Below are 23,414 nucleotides of genomic sequence, written 5' to 3'. Positions count from 1 at the left end.
ACACTCTAGTCACTAGGATAGGGGACAAAGGAAGCAGAAGAGGAAGGATTGAAAGGTGCTCGTTTTCTTACTTTACTTTTTTACTCTATATTCTTATTTTCTTTTTTCATAACAATTACCTTACTTTTTTTGAAAAATATAATACTTGTGCCAAAGAAATTTGGAAAATGAATAAAATTTAGACAGATGCTTTATGCCTTTTAGAAATTCTATCCATCTTTGTCCTCAACTATAAATCAAATTAACAATTAGGTTCTTCTAAAATTTATAAATAATTCTATCAAATATATAGCATCATTTATTAGAATAAATTGCATTTTCCCACCCAAGGTTTGGTCTAATGCATTCTCTAACCCTTAATAGTATAAATAACGCTTTTTTACTCATAATGAAATCTCTAGTACCATAAATAATACAATAAAATATGCAATTATTATAATACCCTTTCTATAGTGATTTTTGTTATCATTTATTTATATGCTTGTGAAATACTTTTATTAAGTAATAAATTTTCCAATTACTTCTTATAGGCCCCTTTCAATTTATTGGGTTTTGGGGATTTGTTAAGTTTTTTTTTGTCCAAATGATTGTAATTAATTTGTATATATATACATATGTTTTACTTGGTGTCAATAGCTACCATGTCTCTGGTTACCTAAGATGCAAATGCTTCAAACCATCGTTTTGATCATTTTTCCAAGACCTTTTGATCCCCCTTCTACTATTTAATCATCACTACAATTTCTACCACTGTATCTTTATCATGAAGTTCACTCTACTAAAATTATAGTCTGATGAGTTCCTAGTAGATGAGACCTCCACATCACGTATGACACCATCGTACCCATCAGTCGCCAAAAACCAATTCTTCAACCTAACTCAAAAACCATAAGCCCCCAATTCTTCATCCAAATCATTCAAATTTTGCGCCACCAAATCTCCCATTAGGCCTGAAAAGTTGCATTGCAACCACTCATCAATCTTCTTCTATAGAGAAGAAATTAAATTAAGGCAGTCAAAGTTGGCGTTGTTTTGATCCTTATTGATCTTCTCTTGGAGAAATTTGATAGGAGGGACTTTGACTTCATTCTATCAATAATTGATTTTCTTTGTCAATGCATGAAAGCAAGAACTTAATTGTTAAAGCCTGATGTAAGAATGACAATAGTATTGAAGAAGATACTTATGATTTTTCAGGTGACAAATGATTGTATAGTGAGAATTTTGTTATCCATTTTAAGGCTCTTCACCATCACTAATGTTTTTCAAGAGATGTTGTAGATTGGCGTTGTTGTGAATTTGTGTTTGGTGCTTTTAAGTTCAATGTAGCATCAACATGAAAGACAAAGCTATAGAAATATTGAAAATGCATGCTCTCACATTGGGTCGACCATGAATTTTTAATATTAGGAGAAAAAAACCAAACCATTTAAAAATGACCTCGTTATCATATTATTCGACAACTAAAATGAAAATAATAAGAACATTTTAATATATATATATATATACAAATGCAAAAATGCTTTCTAGAAGCATTTCTCGAAAGAATAGGGAAGACAAAGGCAAAATTTAATTGAAATAAGCCCCTCATTTAAGCAGAGTTAAAGGTATATATAATTCAATTCAAATTGTAGAATCAGATCAAATCATTTAAAATTACAGTTTAATTTGATTTGGTTAGTAAAATGATTTGATTTAGGTCAATAAATTTTTGAAAAATAATTTTCAATTTAGGTTGTAGTTTTGGCGATTTTCAAATTAAATCAAATCGTAAACCGTATTTTTTTAAAATACATATATAATTACATTTAATGTTATTTTTTAATAAGTAATTAAGTGTACAATTGTATTTTTGTATTTATTTTATCATTTTTTATATGTATATTATATATATATAAAATATTTATTGTACATATTTATATTATACTCTAGAAAACTATAATTCAATTAATTTTATAATATATATTTAAAAGTGAATGATTTTAATAAATTTAAACTGTAATCCAAATCAAACTAAATTATATTTTTTTAATTGATTTGATTTTGTTTGAAAATTAAAATGATTTAATTTGAAAATTTTTGAAACCAGTTTTTAAAATTTTCTTCGAAAAGGCTTTCAAAGTATACCAAATCAAACTATACATATCTTTAAGTGGAGTTTTGCCGTAAAGCGTGGTCATGAATTCAGCCTCTTTGAAACTCTATTTGGTGTTAATATAGTCCGTCTACCCAATCTTCTCATCATATCATCTTAACAAAGAGCAATCTAAAATTCAGGGATCATAATTGAGGGAATAATGTCACTTTCACTCGCCCTTTATTTCTCTTTTTCAAGTTGTTTTCTTTCTTTTTTTTCACAACACAACAAAGGTGTATAGAAACCAGGCATGGGAAAATTGTTTCCATCCTGTTCAAAAATATATTTCAATATGAATCCGATCCACGTAGTTAATCATATTGAAGTTTACTATACTTAAGAGTTGGATTGAGTCTTGATCCAACAAAATGGTTAGTTTGCAGGTCAATCAATCTACCCAGTTGGGTAAATTGTTAATATCAATATGAAATAATTACAAGTTTAAAATAGATTTTACGCATATCAATATGACAGTTGAATTGATTTGAATTAACAATTGAATCATGATTGGATATGATTCATTTGATTTACAGTTAAATCAATCTGATATAATGATTAAAATTAATTTTAATCATGATTTATATCAAATTTGTTACCGATTCTCCGTTGAATTGATCAATCTGATTTAATTACTAAAACATTAATTAAATATCCTCCTTTTAACTCAACTCATTCATTATATGTGATATAAACATGTTAAAATATGACTTTCCCTATGAATTTGACTTGTTTACCACTTTTTATTTATTATTTTGTATAAAAATAACAATAAAATTATATACACTTATAATGATAATTCCAATTTGAGTACTAATATATCACTGAAAAATTAAGAATATAAATAACACTTAATCATATAATAATAAATTATTATTAATACCTTAATTGATAATTATTATAAATATACATAACATCACTCAAATAATAATTATTCAATAAAACTATATATACAAATAATAAATATAATTTTATACACAAATAATAATATGTGATCATATGATTGAATGATTTTGAATTAAAAATAAAATAATATCCAATTATATGATGACAAATCATTATTTATGTATACAGTTATACTCATTATTTATACACATAGTATCATTCATAATTATTATACAATACATAGTTGTACAACATATATTATTAAATTTAATAATACAAATATTTTATGTTTATGTAAGGTTGACAAAATTTGGTTTAATATATGATTATAAACTTTATTTCTATATTGTTGTAATATAATCCATATATTTTATTGATTGTTCAAGTTTATTATTTGTACTATCTTATGAAATGTTATATACTTAAATTTTTAAATAATATTTTATTTGATAAGATATTTATCTCTCAATTATCAATTTTATGGAGCCTTAGACTCTTGACATTAAGCATTTGTAAAACTAAATAAAAAAATTTTGGTACTTTATTTAAAATTTAATTAATTATGATATAAAATTGATATAATAGTATATTTATATAATAGCATAATACAGGCTCAAGCTCATGCTGAAGCTTATGCTCGTTTATCGGCTGATCATATGGAGCATGAATTAACCGAATTGATGAACAAACTCGAGTTAATTCGAAACGAATCCAACATAATTATGAACATGTTAGTAAGGGATGTAGTTGTAGAGTAACCAGTGGAATCAGTTAAACCCCAATAGTTATTTTAATTGACAATTAAAACCATTAAACATATATTTGTGACCTATTAGATAATTTATAATACTAGAGATTAGATATTACTCATGTGGTACCATTAAAAAAAGAAACAAATAAAAAAATATATGAAAGTAAAAAATGATATTACATCCTGCCATAAAAATTCTGGGTATAATATTTTAATTTACATATTATTGTATTTTATATATATTGAGAAAAATATGTATGATACCATTTTATTCAAATAATTATACAATATTTTTAGACTATGAAAAATCATTGAGGAAATTATAGAAGTAATAATTTTTATTATTTTATACTTAAATTAATATCCAATGTCACAACAGTTAACTCCAGCCCTTTTCAAATTTCGAATCCAAAAGTATCCAATGCCACACCAGTCCATCCCACCCCGCACCACCCCCCACCCCCCCCCCCCCCCCCCCCACCACCCCGCACCACCCCCCCCCCCCCCCCCCCCCAAGTTTTATGAGTTCTTAAAATCATACCTGTAAAGTTTGAAAAACCCAAAATCTCATCCATAAACTAACTTCTATTAAAAGAGGTAAAAATAAAATTATTATTTCATTAATAATATTAAAAAAATATTAAATTTATTATGTTTTCTCTCCATAATTTTAAAATCTAATACTTTTACTTCTACCTAAAGTTTTTCAAAAGTAACATTCTCCCCCTAAATCCTAGGGTTTTTTTTTTTCAGAGGCTCTCCAATCACCTGAGAAAATGCTTCAACCCACAAATTGCCAACCACCTTTCATCTCTTCGAAGGTTTTAAAAGACGTGTCTTTATCGATTCTAGAAGAATTGACAAAAACAAGTCTTCGTCAACTCCATCAATTCTTCTGAAATTGACGAAAACGCATCCTCGTCGCTTCTTCTTGCGTCAGAGAGTAAAGATCTGGTGGTTAGAGATTGTGGGTTGAAGCATTGTCGTCGGTGGTCAGAAAGCATATGGAAAATAATCTCTAAGTTTTGGAAGATAAAATGTTACTTTTAAAAGTTAGAAAACTTTACGGAATGGTGAAGTTATTAGTTTTTAAAACTTAGAGGGAGAAAATAGAATACATTTTATATTTTTTTTAATATTATTAGTAAAATAATGATTCTATCTTTACATCTAACAAAAAATTTAAAAGCAATTGACTCGTGGATAGGATTTTGGGTTTTACAAAACCCACGGGAATGACTTTTAGAACGTACTTAAACTTAGGCGGGAAATAGTCTTTTCGCCTTATTATAATTATCCCCTCTTCTCTTTAAATTCACAATTCTACCCCTGTATCGCACTGTTCACCCGGGTTTCGTTTTTTATTTTGGTTAACTGTTCACACGATGTTTGTCGTCACTCAATCTCTCTAAAATAATTAAATATAAACTAAGATGATTATTATTATTATTATCACTGTTTACGCGATGCCGCTTACCTTCATAAAATTTGCCAGGTTAATGATCATCTCCTCCTTCAAAGTCTATTACTCTCTGGTTATGAGCTCAGGACAACTGAATTATGTGAAATATTTGCAAAGCATAAAACCCTTAATATACATATAGCAAAAATATTAAGGGTTTTATGCTTTGCAAATATTTCGCATAATTCAGTTGTACTGAGCTAATAACCAGAGAGAGTAATAGAGTAGACGTGTCTGTCTTTCTTAAACTCTCTAAGCCTTTGGCTAAAAAGGACGGTAAAACAATTCAAGAATCTCATGAGTACCTCCAGGTTTTTGCAGTAGTTTGAATTGGATTTGAAAGAGATTTTAATATGCGTAGGCATTCATTTTTATGGAATTTATATTCAATGCTGTCAATTCAGTAGACTAACAAGTTTGAATTCTTTCAGGATGACTGTGTAGAGATGTTGAACTGTTTGTCTGCATATGGAGAAACAGAGAACAATTTTCAGAGACGTATATACAGGATGATAAAAAAGTAAGACATTTTTCTCGGAAGATATTGTTTCTGTTTTCCCTCTGGTTTCGTTTTACTGCAACTTTTTTTCTATAATAAATTTGCTTCTGATCCCACTTCAGGAAAAAAATAAAGAAATTGAAAGTGTTTCTTTTTAAATTTAGTTTTCCGTCGTCGACTCGAATTTATGATTGCCCCTCTCGATCTTTAGTTTAGAAGCATGTTGATGTATGCTCTGTAAAATTAACAAAAATATTTATGCTTGCTGCTTTGGCAATCTGATCTCTGTCCCTTACACCATTACCCATCAACATGCTAATGCTTAACCAAAACAGCGGATACAGGCAACCAAAACAGCAGCCAGGCTAATGCTTAACCTTAGGTGAATTGTTGTAGCTTCTTATTCATAGCCTTTAGTTTATAATAATGAATCACTGGCGTCATGTAATTTTCGTGATAGCAAATTCTTCCTTTGGCATTGTCAACCATGAAAACCACCAATTGCCTTTGCCGCTTTTAGGACTTATGTGTATGTATCATGTAGGGGGAAAAGTAAGCAAAGGAAGAAAGCAAGTGCCAATGACCCTTGACTGCCAGGGAGAGGTGCAGTTGGCTAATCCTCACATTCCTGAACCACAAAGCACAACACTCACACGTGGCAATACAGAAAGAAAGGAGGCCGCTGACGTACAAAAGCAGTGCGCAGAGGAGAGGCAAGGGCATCAGAGAACTTCGGAACAGAATGAAAAGGATTGAAGGAGAGTGCAGGCTTATCGATCGCCTTGCTTGATTTACCATTTCTAATCTAAGTAATAGGAGTAACAATAGTCATTTCCAGTTTTCCAGAACTGAACTGAATTTGTATTGCTGAATACTTTGTCATTTTACATTCAGTACTCAATATAGTATTACAATTTCCAGAATCAGTCTTATTACATAAACAGCCCTATTGATCTGTGCGTCTTGAAATATTGCTGCTTTGTTTTGAGATTTGCTGGAATTGTTGTATGTGTGTGTGTTGCTGCTGGTTGAGGAGGAACTGCAGGAAATGAATTCTTGAGAGTTCAGGAAGGCTCTGCAGATTGGGAGAAAACCAGGTACCTATCAGTTGGGAAACATGGGAGGAAAGATGGAAAATGTAAATGGGCAACTGGAGAGTGTTGAGAGTGGGATGGAGTCGGTAAGGGAATACCTCCGGGAGGTGAGCGAACTACTGGTCACCAGAGATGGTGGCGCAACTGACAAGGGAAAGGCGCCAATGGAACCACATCCATCACCGTCCCTGTCGTCGTCGGTGAGGGAGGTTACACCCCCGCCACCCGTAAATAATACTGAGACGAATCAGGAGAAGAGACACAAGGAGATGTGGTTGGCAATTACGTTGCCAAAAACCGACGCGACCTTATTCCCGCAAAGTAGAGCTACTGTTGTTAACGAGGGAGGATCCCTTGGGCTGGTCTTACACCTAAAAATGGTTCAAGTTCACTGAAATAAAAAATAATTCGATCTGATTCAAAACGAGTTTAATTCAAATTTATGGCTCAAATCAATGGTTTGAATTTTTTGGCCTAGTTCCGTTTGAATCATTGTTTGAATTCTAGCTCATTAGCAAAACTACATTGTTTTCCTTGAATAATAAGCAAAATTATCGATTTGAGCTATGAATTCTAACAAAAACAAGCTGTAAATTCGAACCACCAATAAACCAAGCCATGAATTCAAACCGCTAATGCAAACTATGAATTCAAATCAAATTTGTCCTTAACCCAATCAAAAATTCAAACCACTAATGTGCGCTATAAATTTGAACCGAACCAAGCCATGAATTTGAACCACCAATTTAAACCATGAATTCGAGTCTAACACAAGCCTAATTGAATTAAGCACCTTCTAGATCGAGTTTGACTCGATTTAGAAAACGAGTCAAATCTTTCTATTCAAATTCAAATTAAACGAATTCAACCCAAGTTGAATTGTGTTAAACCCACTTCCAAGACTAAGGTTGCTCGATTTGGATCCAACCTTACCTCAATGGCTCTACCATTATTTAGCAATCAAGTACTGAAAACTTAAAAAATAAATACCATTAATCCTTGAGTAAAGAAAATAATATAAAAGAAAAAATGCAATAACACAAGTAATTTTTTAAGTGGAAAAACCTTTTTCAATGTAAAAGGAACAAAAAAACAAAAAAAAAAAAAAACATGGGTATCTAACATTTGACTTAAATATAAATAATTAAAATGTTTACATCAGTCATAACCTACAAAAATTGTTCATAGAAATTGAAAGATCAATCACAATTCTATTACAAGAAAAATAAATAGAAGTTTACAAAAAATTTGATTAAATTTACCATAGTCGATCTTTGGGTTTTATAAAGCCAAATCCACTTATTAAATCAAAAATTAATTGTCCAAATTAAAGATTCACACATTTCATTGTATACTAATAAAAAAATCAAGTTAGAATAGCAAATTTAAATATTTGAATATTTGAATATCAATTATTTAGTTTAATAAGATTTTTTTAAAGAGTAATATTATGCATACCTACTTTGAATACACAAATGGATATACACTTATATGTGTTTATTAGAATTGTACCCTAGAACCAATCGAGTTTTGTGTATTTGTAGTTGAATATTCATTTATTTATTATTATTATTATTAAAGGGTTTTATCATTTATTCATATTTTTATTTTAATAATATGTTCATGAAAATGATATGTCCTTAGAATAGTAGAACTGTGACAAAGAAATCAAATGACTGATCATGAGAATCCTATACACACATTCTAATGGTTCATTATAAAAATGTCTATAATCCTGATATTACATTAATCAAGGACACAAGTAATGATTATAAGATTATTATAGTGTTGAGTGACCCTACTTAAAGATGGCAACAATTCCTATGTGTTGAAGCTATTAGCTAACGGTTTGGTACAACACATAGATGTACATTGTAGACGTATTCACTAGACATACCTGAATAAGGATTTCTATATAAATGGTTACTCTAGTGTACATGGAATAAATCCTCTAACTCACGGGTGTTTATTATCTTTTGACTTGAGGTCACCATACCATCTTGTACAAAGACGTTATGGTTTGACAGCACCAGACGTGCCACTGTAAAAAAGATAACCATAAAGGTAATTGTTGGCCATACCAAAATTTGTATGAAGATTGTGGTGGATCAATAAATAATTCATTACTCCTAAGCACAAGAGTAGATATCCCTAATGGGAATATTAAAAGACATCAATGACTTATTAAAATTGTGGCCACAGTAGAACTGGGTCAAAGTTGGTCCAGATTATTCATTCATTAGTAGGCATTAGTTCATATCAAGGATTTACTAAGATAGACACACTTTTGTGTCTCAGTCTTGAGAGATGTCAATTGATAAAAGGATCATATTACATGTAACTATGACATCGAAAAGCCTTTAAAATTGTTTTTTGACACTTTATTGACCAGGTGGCCATGATGTCTTGCTAGAAGTTAATGTTGGTTTATGTTTGAATTCTATACGAATCCAGACACTACTAGCTCAATAGATAGCTTATAGGTCACACACATATATGCAGTTGTTTTGGACTCAAGAAGCATAAGATTATCCAAGATGAATCCGATGTAGATACTAGATAAAGGGTTTTGAGTCTTAAGAGGTCTTAGGGACTAATATGTAATAACCCTAAAGTTTATGGGTTGTGGAAAAATTTTGATTGAAGTGGGCTTATCCATTTGGATTGAAATGGCTCAATTAGCCTTTTTCAAGAGGACAAATGAGCATTCCTCCTGCGGGATCGGTCATTCGTGTTTACTCGGATTTGGATATTTTATCCAAAATCTTATCCACATGTGCAACAAGTTTTGGGATTTGCGGATTATAAATGAGATAAGATAAAAAGTGGAATGACCATTCATCATGGATTTTATTTAAGGAAGTGCATGATCATAACATTTCTTCTTCATTCCCTCAACCAAATTACATAGAGAAAATTTATGCCCTTTAAACGCCCGCCTTTCAGATGTCCTAATAAACCAGTATGAATATCTTCCAAACTCCATTATGTCCAAGCTCTACGTGGATACTTGAGTTCCTCGCTACCTTGGTTAGAGAGCGTGTTCTTTGCCACATAAAGATTGGCGAAGCCTACAAACATTGGTATGGTCTTCTTCAACTATGTTAGGTTGATTATGCATGTTCATGTAATAACTTGTGTATAATGGGATCCGGTTTTGGAGCATTCTTGCTTATTTAAAAATTTTTTAAATTGTTCTTCCATTGTCATGGCCAGTTTTCGATCATTGAAGTGTTCAAATAATGATATCAAAGTCTCTATTAAGTAATGTATTCATGAATTATTTATAATGTATGATTAGTTGGTTGTCTATTTTATATATGTTGAATTGAGACTAATCTTGTACCATTGTAAATATGGTTTGCAATTCATGTTGTTGCATGTATTGTTGATGATCATTTGAACGTAAATGTGTTGTATTATTGAGTTTTGCTACTTTGATTTTGCTTGTTTATTTGCTTTTTTTTGGTATATGATTTTTACGTCCAATTGATGTCTTTCGATTTTGTTTTTATGCATGAAATCGCTTTCATTTTGTGTTGTAGCACATTGTGAAGGTTGTTGTTGGAATGGATTGGCTTTTTATGCCATTTTGTAACATTCCAACATGAGCTTGTTGGATTTTGGGAAGATTTTTTTACGAATGTTTCATGACATAACCTAGAAAATGGGTTGAGAACGAACGTTCATGCAATGGTGAACGTCCGTTCCTCAACTCACTGGACAGCTCAACCAAGCGTTTGGCCTTCTTGTTCGTGAAAATTTTACAAAAGAGCGAATGTGTCTTTTCGTTGAACGATTCTTCCTAGTTAAAATTTTTCTCATGCATCATCTCGTTCGTTTGTTGTTCGTGTTCATATTCTTATTCATGGCTCCGGAATTTTACTAAATTTCAAATGAAAAGTGAGGCACAACCATGTGTGTACCCAACACATCTATGTATGATGAAAATTACAGATTTTGCCCAGTTTGTTTGACATGGACCAAACTATAATTTTTCAAAGTTTTGGGTTGAATTGAAATATGTAAAAATTGAGAGAGTGAATTGTAATTTGACACTTGGATAAAATAATTAAAATTATTGTTAATTTTGATTATGGATGTATGTATAGATGTATATTCATGGTGTCCGGTGTACAATTACAAACCTATGGATACTTATTTTTCGGTATGAATGTTTATAATATTCTTTTTTGAAATAGGACATGTGTGTCCTGCCTTTTCTATCATTCTAGATGTATTTCTCTTTTCACTTAACTCTCTTTGAATGTAACTCAAGATTTATGAAATTTTATAAAAGTGTAGATTTTATATTAGGTTTGTGTTTTTTTTAATTAGAAAAAAAATGTAATTAGCATTAAGCTAAAAAGTATGACCTAGGTTGGTCTATCAAGTTCCTTTTGGCTCGAGGACTTGACATTAGATTAAGTTGTATACCGGCTCATTTACTTTACATTGTAGAAATGCATCTTTAGGTTTTATTTTACTTTAAAATATTACCTCACATGCAGACTAAAATTGGTGAGCCTTAATTTAAAATCCCTCATAAATATTAAGTCAAATTAAATAATCTAGCACCTTCCAATACAATAATTTGATTAAGCCCCTGTTCGTTTCAACCTTGTCTGCCAAAGCAAAAGGTGAAGTAATACTAGGTAGAAAATAAAATGTTGGTTACATTAGGTCCAACTTAACTAATATACTTTACTTGTTCGTCAGAGCAAATGTTAGGTTTATTAGAGGTAGAATAGGGATAACATTTGTCGATGCGTGGTGGTATATAGAATCCACTCCATTGTTACCAAGAGTCACAATTTAGGTCACATAATTTGTTAGGGACTTGAGATTATAAACAATTTAGGTCGATGCGTGGTGGTATTTACATGACTATTTCCTCGTGGCTTCTACACATGTATCACTATTTATAGACACACAAGTGTGTGTCCCTTCAGATATTATTTTCACTTTCCTTCCCTATTCTCATCTCGACCACATTACTTCTTAAAGATATTCTGGTCATTTCACCTGACACACGATCATGCTAATGTTACACACAAAGTTCACGTGTCATAGTTGATTGCTAACTGATCACCTATGTTCAATAGTTATTGGAATACCAAGGTAACCTGACCTGAATTTAGGGGATCACACAGATAGTCATGTGTTCCATACCACACAATAATGTGGTGAATCAGAAAACACATCGAGAGCCCTAATCCTTGATCCCTAATTGCATCTCTGCCTATTTTATTAATCCAACATAGTTTTTACTTCCATAAGAAAGCATCTTATGCCTCACAAATTCCACATTCACATTAGGAACAAGATTGTTGAACCAAAAGAAAACTAAGGGACACACAAAGTAACCCTAACATATAAAGAGGCAATTCCTGGTAATAACAAAGCATAAGAACACAATACTTCAATCCTCAGATTTTGCTCTCTTTTACATCATTACACAGAACATAACAATGTCGTATGCATCATCCAAAACCAAAGTGCATCTAATATCATTAAAATCACACTTATGTAGCCATTCTCTATGCCATCCATAATCATATAACATCATCATACAACCTCAACATGCATAAAAAAGAAAGGGCAGGTCCTACTTACCTTAAATTTGCAATGAGTAGAACACATAAGCAGACCTTTTTCTCTCTCCTTTTTCCTTCACCATGTCGTTGGAATCCAATCGCTAGAATTATCGATGGAAAGCTAGATGATTAAATTAGAATTTCTTTTTTCTCTCTTTGAAAGGCGTGTGCATTTGATTAGGGATAAAAATCCCTAAAATGTAGCAAACATGCCTTATATAAAAATTGAAGTCGCATTCAATACACATGGGCATGTGTCAAAGGCACACAGGTGTGTGCCTCTTAAGTTTGAATTTTACACATAATCATCTTATCTGACTGATGAGTCAATGACACACGAGTATGACCTCACTATGCACAGCTATGTGTCACCCAAAACTCATACAAAAAGACTATTTTACCCTAAAGACATACTTATGAGTGTTACAAACCTACCTACAGAGAAATCCAACATAGGAACCACCAAACAAAAGCCGCAGAGGTAACAAGCCAATAACCCACACAAACTCCCCGCCTAAACATAACCACCCAAAAGAACACCCAAGAAAGCCCAACCAAAGAGCCTAAAACATCATGCATCACACAACTTGCCCAAATGCAACCACTAAAAAGTTGCCAGTAAGACAACTTAAAAAAAAAACACTACTTTAATGCACAACTTGCAAAACACAAAGACTAACACTTTGACACCCCACCAAAACCTGACATCGTAAGCAGAAGCAAGAGACCTCCCTCCACGAGAAATCACTATCAAACCTAAAACAGGCAAACACATTGACCTAGAAAACAAAGGAACACTAGAATCTCATCAACATGCACAAGTTTTAGATATGTTAGTATGATAGTTAAACTGATTTGACTTATTAATTGAATCGCAATTTGATATGATTCATCTCAATCTAATCTAATTATTAAAACTAATTTAAACATGATTTATATCAAATTTGTTACCAATTCTTGGTTGAATCAATTGAGCCGATTTGATTATTAAAACATTGATTAAAGATCCTCCTTTTAACCCAACTCTTTCATTATGTGTGATATTAGAATAAAACTATATACACAAGCAAATTATACAATTTTTTGTGTACAAACTAATGTGATAATTTGTGATTGGATGATGTAATCATTATAAATATACATAATGTCGCTCAAATAATAATTATTCAATAAAATGAATACAATTTTATACATAATTAATGACATATCAACATGTGATTGAGTGATTTTGAATTAAAGATAAAATAACACTTAATTATATGATGATATATCATTGTTTGTATACAAAATTGTGCTCATTATTTATGCGTAGAGTACAATCTATAATTATTATACAATATATAGCTGTACAACATATATTATTAAATTTAATAATACAAATATTTTATTTATATGTAAGGTTGACAAAATTTGTTTTAATATATGATTATAAACTTTATGTTATATTGTTGTAATATAATCTATATATTTTATTGATTGTTCAGGTTCATTATTTGTACAATCTTATGAAATGTTAAATAATTAAATTTTGAAATAATATTTATTTGTAAAACTAAATTTTGTGGAGTCTTTAGACTCTTGACATTAGGCATTTGTAAAACTAAATGAAAAAATTTTGGTACTTTTTTTAAAATTTAATTAATTATGATATAAAACTGATATAATAGTATATTTATATGTATAGTATTGGCCATAAATCACTATATGTTAACAAGATCAATTGAAAATTGCATTTATAATATATATATATGTGTGTGTGTGTGTGTGTGTGTGTGTGTGTTTTTGTAATCTCGATTAATAATTTATAATACTAAAAAAAATTATTAAATAAAAAAAATCTTATATGAGTTATGTTACCTACTTAAAAGAGGAATGAATAAAATATATATGAAAGTGAAAAATAATATTGTATCATACTATACAAAATTTAAACTTTGAATTTGAATTTGCATATTGTCTTATTACATATATTGAGAAAGACATATTTATTACTATTTTTATTTTTCAATAAAGCAATTAAGTAAATTTTTAAAATATAAAGAATGGTAAAATTATAAAGGTAATTTAAAGTTGAAATCTTAGAGTAAATTATTTTTTTGGTTATAAATATATAACATCTTAATAACTATATTTATTACTTTTGTAAGTTGATTTTATTGCAAAATTAATTAGTTCAATATTTTGTCTCCATCAACTAAATTTTTTTGGCTATGCCCTACGTGTTAGTGTGTCATAAATGAGTTGCTCGTTTTCTATTTGGGTTTAAACTCGAGCTCATATTTTTGTATAATAGAGGCTCAAGCTCAAGTCCATATTCATTTATTGGTTGATCAAATTGAGCATGATTAAACCGAATTGATAAATAAATTTGAATCAGTTCATTCAAATCTAACCTAATCATGAGCATTTTAATAGGAGGTGTAGTTATAGAGTAATCAGTAAAGTCACTCATATATACTAGAGATTATATATAAGTCATACGATATTGTTAAAAGAGAAACAAATAAAAAGATATATAAAAGTAAAAAATGATATTATATCATACCATAAAAATTATGAGTATAATATTTTAATTTACACATTGTTATATTATATATTAAAAGAAATACATGCGATACTATTTTATTGAAAAAATAGAAAAATCAATGAGGAAATTATAGATGTAATAACTTAGGAAATTAAATTAAATGGCTTAAATTCATTTGTTAAAAGCAAAAATCCCAATTATACTGTTTACCTCAGGCACTGTTCACAAAATTTTTTTATATAAATTTTGTTATTTTTTTATCTGTACTCCTAATTATCTATTAAAAAATTTTATCAAATATAATTATACAGATATTTAAAAAAAATATGATTTACGATTTGATTTGATTTGAAAATTATACAAACAGGATACTGTTTATTTGTGAATTCCAAGCAGTTTTCCAATAAAAAAATAGTCAAAAAGATTAGTCTTCTTAGTATATTTTGTTTATTTTGGTGTTGAGATTTATACAATTAGAAGATAATTTGGTTGATTTTTAAGTTGGGATTTTTAGATTTATGCAATTGATTATTTGGTTTTTATATTAGGTTTTGTGTTAAAATATAAAAAAATTTGATTGTTATTGTTTTGAATATATCATTTTTGGGTAATCAATTTAAAAGTAATTAGACGTACAAGTAAAGAAAAAAACAAAATTTATATTTTATTGTAAAATAAATGAGTTTGATGTGTTATTGCATTATATTTTTATTGAGTCAATTTGGACTATTCAATTGTACATCAATTAATATATAAACCAAGATTATTATTACCCCCTCTTCTTTTAAAATTCACAATTCTACCCCTGGTTCACTGTTCACGCGATATTCCACACTCTACAACTGATGCACTGTTCACGCGATCATTCACAATAGTCGCATCCCTAGGAATGGACCAACTTCTCATCCGATCACAATAAAATATAAAGTTACATAAATAAATTAATAAAAAGAATTAATAAATGTCGTATTTAGTAACTCACAACGAAACCATTTCAACATTTGGAGTCTAACACAACGCCCCATAGATATTGAACATAATCAATAACCAAAGCATTTATAATGATTTTACAACTACATTTCCTAGCACAGGAAAAGTTCTTTTTTTTTTTGGTATATTATAATTATTATTATTATTATTATTATTATTATTATTATTATTATTATTATTATTATTATGAACATATTTATATATCTAAAGAAAGTGTGTATAATATTATTTTATATTATAATATAATTAAATATTATTTTATTTTTTAAAATTATTTAATAATATAATAACATATAAAATAAATATCCACTTAGATGTCAGAACTAAATGCACATCCGTTTATTGTATTATCATTTCATATAAACAAGTTCCAGCGTTCGCATTTTTTATTCACGCGACATTCCACATTCTGCACCTGGGCGCACTGTTCACGCGATGCTTCACAACTGTCGCGTAAGTGCTAACGCGATGTTCGTCGTTAATTAATTTAAAAGAACTTATACGTTAAATTTTGCCGCCGTTACGTCTCCTGGTTATGAGCTCAGTACATTGCACACCAAACTTTCCTTCTCTAAAATTTCTTTTCATCTTAACACTTTCCTAACGTCATCTCATCTGTTTCTGAAACTTGTTACCACTCTTTCTAAATCCACATTGTAAAGAAAGCACTTTGTTTTCTATAACTTCTGTCTCGTTTCTCTCCATTTTAACTCCTCTGTTATGGAGCTTCCAGCGACAGGCGTTCCTATAAGACTAGGTAAGTACTCTTAATAACAAACGAGCTCCATGGTTGAGAAGATTTGAATTGTTTTATTGGTTTAAATGACGTTGATTCATTGCATTTATACAGCTGCTGAACAAGTACGGGAACAGGCTCGACAACGATGGTTTAATACAACTGAATTATGTGAAATATTTGCAAAGCATGACACCCGTAATATACATATATCTCAACCACAACAAAGGCCGACAAGTATTGTTTCATTTTAGGCTCATTTCAAACTTTTCATACATATTTTGTTAGTTCGTTCATTTGCAGTTTTTCCTATTTTCAAGATGGTGCTTTTTTTGCAATTGCCATGCAAAAGCTTCGGGAGTTTAGGAAAGATGGACATGTCTGGGCTAAAAAGAAGGACGGTAAAACCAGCCTTTTCCCCAAGAGACTAAGAATGATTTCTTCACCAACCTCCCCTATCCTGCTATACCTGGTAGCCCGAGTGAATTGCCAGAGTTGATGAAGTATATGGAATAGTATTCAGAGGTGAAGCCCGGATAAATATTAGTACTTTTTTACACAAAATTTTTCTTTTTTCTTTTTACTAAAAAAATTCTGTAAATTAGGTTTACAATTTATCTTTTTATATTTATTTTATCTTTTTTTTATATATTGTATATATATTTTATATTTATTTTACATATTTATGTTATGTTCTAAAAATCTATAATTTAATTAATTTTTTTCTGTCCACCTAATCTTGTTATCTTACAGCAATTTTAACACCTGAAAAAAGGGTAATTAATTAAAATAAGCAAAATTTTAAGCGTTTATACGTTTTTAGACCACTCTAGAAAATTTTTATCAAAATAAGCAAACCGTATTTTTTTTACCCTTTTTACCCTTATGTTGAAAAACCAAGTAAAAATATTTTTTTTGAGAATGTGCGTCGGTTTATGGTGGTTACGATGGTGGGTAGGGATTTTACAGTGAAACCCTAAATATGTCGAATTATGTATATGGATGTTTTTGAATATTTCGAACGCTTAAAATAATGTAGTTTCGATGTTAATGAATGTCTGGAAGTGTAGCCGTTGAGAGACAAAAGTGTGCAAATTTACAGTGTCGTACAAACTGTGCAAATCGCGCAAACACTGTTCAACTGTAAAACCGCTTGCAAAATTGCGCAAAAATCCTGTTCACAGACTATGATATCTACTTTTGCACGATGTGAACAGTGTTTACGCAGTTTGCGCGACACTGTAAATTTGTACGTTTTTATCTCTCAACAGCTATACTTTTAGACATTCATTAACATTGAAACTACATCATTTTAAGCGTTCGAAACATTCAAAAATATTCATATACATAATTCGACATATTTAGGGTTTCATTATAAAATCTCTAGCCACCATCGTAACTATCATAAACCGATGTACATTCTCAGAAAAAATATTTTTACTTAGTTTTTCAATATAAGGGTAAAAAGGGTAAAAAAAATATGGTTTGCTTATTTTAGTAAAATTTTTATAGGGTGACCTAAAAACATATAAACGCTTAAAATTTTGTTTATTTTAATTAATTTGCCCTGAAAAAAAAGGGCAATTTAAATTCAGGGATCATAATTAAGGGAATAATCTCACTTTATTTGTCTTTTTCAAGTTTTTTATATTATATATTTTTTATTTACATCACAACGAAGGTCCATCTAAACCAGGGGTATAATTAATCATATTAAAGGTAATGTACTTGGACTGGGATTGAATTTTGATATGGTAAAAGTCAATTCGCAAGTTGACCAATCCATTCAATAGAGTAGATTGTTAATGTCAATACAACGTAATTACAATTATAAAATAGGTTTTATCCACATCAATATGATGTCGAACTGATTTGACTTATTAGTAGAATTCTCAATCTCATTTAATTATTAAAACTAATTTAAATTTGATTTATATTAAATCGGTCACCGATATGATTATTAAAATATTGATTAAAAATCGTTTTTTTAACCTAACTCATTTATTATGTATGATATTAGAATAAAATTATATATATAAATAAATTGTACAAGTTATTATGTATAATTTATTTACTTTTTCTCTCATTTTAAATTCACCTCAGGTCTTACACAAAAATTCGTATAATTTGTTTATACATATAGTATTTTTAATAATATAAACATATTAAAATGTGTCAACCCCTTTATTACCACTTTTTATTTATTATTTTATATAAAAATAACAATAAAATTATATGCTCTTATAATAATAGCCAATTTGAATACTGATATATCACAATAAGATTGAAAATGTTAAATTAAGAATGAAAATGTTAAATTAATTAGTTCAATGTTTTGTCTACATTAACTAAATTTTTTTGGGTATGCCCTATGTGTTAATGTATCATAAATGAACTGTTCGTTTTCTATTCAGGTTTAAGCTCAAGCTCATATTTTTGTGTAATACAAGTTCAAACTCAAGTTCATGTTCATTTATTAGTTGATCAAATTGAGCATGACTGAACCGAATTGATAAATGAATTTGAGTTAATTCGATTCGAATCTACTCTAATAATGAACATCTTAGTAGGGGGTGTAGTTGTAGAGTAATTAGTAGAATCACTCATATATATATTAGAGATTATATATAAGTCATATGACACTATTAAAAGAGAAACAAATAAAAAGATAAATAAAAGTGAAAAATGATATTATATCATACCATACAAATTATGAGTATAATACTTTAACTTACATATGGATTTATTATATATTAAAAGAAATATATTTAATACTATTTTATTGAAACAATAGAAAATTCATTGAAGAAATTATAGATGTAATAACTTAGGAAATTAAATTAAATGGCCTAAATTCATTCGTTAAAAGCAAAAATGCCCAGTTATAGTGTTCACCCGAGGCACTGTTTCAAATTATTTTTTTATATAAATTTTGTTATTTTTTTATTTACACTCATAATTACTTATTAAAAAATTTTATCAAATATATTTGTATATATATACTTTAAAAATATGATTTATGATTTGATTTAATTTAATTTAATAATTATACAAACAAGATACTGTTTATTTGTGAATTTCAAACGGTTTTTTTCCAACAATTTATCCAGTTTTACAATAAAAAAAATAGTAAAAAAGATTAGTTTATCATTTTTTATAATGTTTTATTCAAGTTGGTGTTGAGATTTATACGATTAAAAGATTATTTAGTTGGTTTTTATGTTAGGATTTTCAAATTTGTACAATTGATTATTTGAATTGATTCTTGGGTATTTTAAATAAATTTGTTAAGAGTTTTGTGTTAAAATAAATATAGATTTGATTGTTTTTGTTTTGAATGAATTATTTTTGGATAATTAATTTAAAAGTAATTAGGTGTACAAATAAAGAAAATAACAAAATTTATATGAAAAAATAAATTATAAACAGTAACTAATCGGGTGAACAGTACAATCGGGTGAATAGTGAGCAGTGCCTCGGGTGAGCAATTTGGACTATTCAATTGCACGTCAATTAATATATAAACCAAGATTACTATTACCCCCTCTTCTTTTAAAATTCACAATTCTACCCTATTTCACTGTTCACGCGACATTCCAAATCTTACGCCTGGACGCACTGTTCACGCGATGATTCTCAACTGTCGCGTTAATTTCGTCGTTAATTATTTTAAAAGAACTATATATTCGAATTTGCCGCCTATGGTTTCAGTTAACGCGACGTGCTCAGTACATTGAGTCATCTCATCTGTTTCTGAAACTTGTTACCACTCTTTCTTCTCTTTCTAAATCCACATCGTAACGAAAGCACTTTGTTTCTATAATTTCTTTATCATTTCTCTTCATTTTAACTCCTCTGTTATGGAGCTTCCAGCGACAGGCGTTCCTATAAGACTAAGTAAGTACTCTTAATAACAAACGAGCTCCATGTTTGAGAAGATTTGAATTGTTTTATTGGTTTAAATGACGTTGATTCATTGCATTTATACAGCTGCTGAACAAGTACGGGAACAGGCTCGACGACGATGGTTTAATACAACTGAATTATGTGAAATATTTGCAAAGCATGACAACCTTAATATACATATATCTCAACCACAAGAAAGGCCGACAAGTATTGTTTCATTTTAGACTCATTTCAAACTTTTTATATATATTTTGTTAGTTTGTTAATTTGCATTCATTTCTATTTTCAGATGGTGCATTTTTTGCAATTGCCATGCAAAAGCTTCGGGAGTTTAGGAAAGATGGACATGTCTGGGCTAAAAAGAAGGACGGCAAAACCATTCAAGAATCTCATGAGAATCTCAAGGTTTTTGCAATAATTTGAATTGGATTTGAGAGAGATTTTATTATGCAAAGGCATTCATATTTATGGAATTTATATTCAATGCTATCAATTTAGTAGATTAACAAGTTTGAATTCTTTCAGGTTGGCGGGGTAGTGATGTTAAACTGTTTGTATGCATACGAAGAAAAAGAGAACAATTTTCAGAGGCGTATATATAGGATGATTAAAAAGTAAGACATTTTTCTTGGAAGATATTGTTTCTGTTTTACCTCTGGTTTCTTTTTACTGAAATTTTTTTTCCATAATAAATTTGCTTCTGAGATTGAGGCTTTGTAAATTTAGTTTTCAGGCGTTGGCTCGCATTTGTGATTGCCCCTCTCGATCTTTAGTATAGGAGCATGTCGATGTATGCTCTGTGAAATTAACAAAAATATTTATGCTTACTTCTTTGGCAGTCTGATCTCCGTCCCTTATACCATTACCACATCTACAGCATTTCAGTTTTCTTTTTTTTTAAAGTTGATTTGGAAGTAAATGCTTCAGGTTGATTGAGTTCACTTTTTGCCTTTAATTTTGAATGAAAGTACAAATTCTTTCTAAACTGATTTCGGTGGCAAGCTAATTGAATGCTGTTGATGCAGGGAACATGGAGATATAGTTCTTTTTCATTACCGAAAAGACCAGGTTAGCTCAGATCATACTTTTCAATTGCTGTAGTTAGTCTGTTACTTATAATGAGATAAGGTTAATCCAGGCATTGTGTTAAGCATTGATGTTGATTTCATTATGGTTGTTGTGACTGTTGTTTGTAGGCCATATCCTTAAATCATGCTCCTTGACCCTTGTATATTGTCGTTGTTGATACCGAGCCATATTTTGAATATTTTTTATTTTATGTTTTTCAATGAAAGAAGAATCAGGAAAACAGGAAAATTTGGAGACGTGGCATAAAACCCATCAAATTAAACCCTCAGTCTATCCAAGAATCTGCAGGTACATTGTTGTAGCTTCTTTATGTTCTCAGGTTTTAATTAATAATCATGAATCACCAGTGTCATAAAATTGGTTATAGCAGGTTGTTCCTCCGGCATTGTCAATCATGACGACTACCAATTGTCCTTGGCTCTTAACACTGCAGATACGGGCAACCAGAACAGCATCCAGGCTAATGCTCAACCTTCAGGTGAATTGTTGTAGCTTCTTTGTTCAGAGCTTTATGTTTATAATAATGAATCATTGGTGTCATGTAATTTTGGTGATAGCAGGTTCTTCCTTTGACATTGTCAACCATGAAAACTAACAATTGTTTTTGCCCCCAAACACTACAGATTCAAGTAACCAGAGCAACATTCAGGGAAATGCTGAATCTGCAGGTGCTATATTTGTTGTCGCTTCTTTTATGTTTTTAGTGCTTTTAGTTTATAATTTTGTGTTGAGGAAGGTGAAGAGAGCTACTACTAAATTGGGAAAATTGGATTTAGTATTGTGAAGCCAAATTCTATGCCCATTTGGTTTTCTTTCTCGTTCAAGGCCCATTTATTGGAGAAGTCATATTTAGCCCTATCAAATTAATTAGTATCCCCACTTTTTGAGATTTGTTTATATGACAAGAACTTCACTGAAAATCATCACTAATAATTTCTTGATACACTCACAATTTATTTTATGATTCGGCTTAAGTTTTTGGTTTTAAATTTTTTATCTTTTATTTCTTACATAAACTGAAACTATATTTTAAATATTATATAAATGAGGTCTTGACCGAGGTTTATTTATATTTAAACTAAGCAACTAACAAAGTCAAAGAATTTTCAGTCAAAATCACTCGTTGGCAAATCAAATTTTGCTTAATAGGTTCAAAGGCTAGTATAAAGTGTTTAATGTTTTTATTTTGAGAAATAGTCATATAGATATATAAAATCCTATAAGATTAAATATATGAGATGTCACATGCTTATATAGTACATATATCAAAGATGTCGAAGATAAAGGAATAGTAATGGAATGTCAAGAATTATCATGTATTGATTGTGGTGTCTTGATTGATTACTTATCAAGTGTTTTTACACTCTCATGATCCTTGTGTTGTTTTGCATGTAGGAGATGATGTTGGGTGGCAGGGGATTAATGGGTCAGCTATCAAGAGATTTGCATGAGAGTGCTTTACTTTTTATTTTAGATTATGATGTCATATTTTCACTGTTGGACTGTTTTATGTATTTTAAGATTATGCACACTTTGGATTATGTTTATGGATTTCATGTTTTGATGTATGGATGATGGTTGTTGGAAATTTTTTGACATGTCATTCTATAATTCTGTAAAACAATAAACGTACCTGGATTTTGGTTCATTCGTTAGATCATTCGAATGCACTCCGAGAATCAATGCTAGTCATTTCCACAATTTGCCTGAGTATTGCACTCCAATAATTGATGTTAGTCATTTC

At 29.8% G+C, this 23,414-nt stretch overlaps 1 protein-coding gene and 1 long non-coding RNA gene across 5 annotated transcripts; both read left to right on the top strand.

The window, feature by feature from the left end:
* Positions 1-5,379: 5,379 nt before the first annotated feature.
* On the top strand, positions 5,380-6,657 carry LOC123230370. The gene is made up of 3 exons (XR_006505085.1): positions 5,380-5,543; positions 5,664-5,752; positions 6,276-6,657. It is a non-coding gene; the product is annotated as an uncharacterized LOC123230370 (long non-coding RNA).
* A 13,802-nt stretch (positions 6,658-20,459) lies between these two features.
* On the top strand, positions 20,460-23,201 carry LOC123230301 (calmodulin-binding transcription activator 1-like). Of its 4 annotated transcripts, none has more exons than XM_044656468.1 (9): positions 20,460-20,572; positions 20,666-20,788; positions 20,871-20,986; positions 21,107-21,195; positions 21,607-21,649; positions 21,880-21,958; positions 22,041-22,148; positions 22,294-22,338; positions 23,066-23,201. In XM_044656468.1, exons 1-9 carry the CDS (start codon positions 20,536-20,538, stop codon positions 23,119-23,121), a joined length of 696 nt encoding a protein of 231 aa, XP_044512403.1. In that variant the 5' UTR covers positions 20,460-20,535; the 3' UTR covers positions 23,122-23,201. The 4 variants fall into 4 exon arrangements, 2 of the variants coding, with proteins under 2 accessions (XP_044512403.1, XP_044512402.1); XM_044656467.1 differs by having other exon boundaries at positions 22,038-22,148; XR_006505067.1 differs by having other exon boundaries at positions 22,231-22,338; positions 23,066-23,080.
* Positions 23,202-23,414: the final 213 nt, after the last annotated feature.

The sequence above is a fragment of the Mangifera indica genome, chromosome 12, assembly GCF_011075055.1.
Source record: "Mangifera indica cultivar Alphonso chromosome 12, CATAS_Mindica_2.1, whole genome shotgun sequence".
In the NCBI taxonomy this organism is placed as follows: domain Eukaryota; kingdom Viridiplantae; phylum Streptophyta; class Magnoliopsida; order Sapindales; family Anacardiaceae; genus Mangifera; species Mangifera indica.
This window is presented reverse-complemented; position numbering and strand designations above follow the sequence as displayed.

Bases quoted from the DNA above. Each gene is read 5' to 3' on its own strand.
- LOC123230301 (XM_044656467.1), top strand. From the start codon at position 20,536: ATGGAGCTTCCAGCGACAGGCGTTCCTATAAGACTAA. The intron at 20,573-20,665 runs GTAAGTACTCTT...GCATTTATACAG, and splicing joins AGGCGTTCCTATAAGACTAA to CTGCTGAACAAGTACGGGAA. The intron at 22,339-23,065 runs GTGCTATATTTG...TTTTGCATGTAG, and splicing joins GGGAAATGCTGAATCTGCAG to GAGATGATGTTGGGTGGCAG.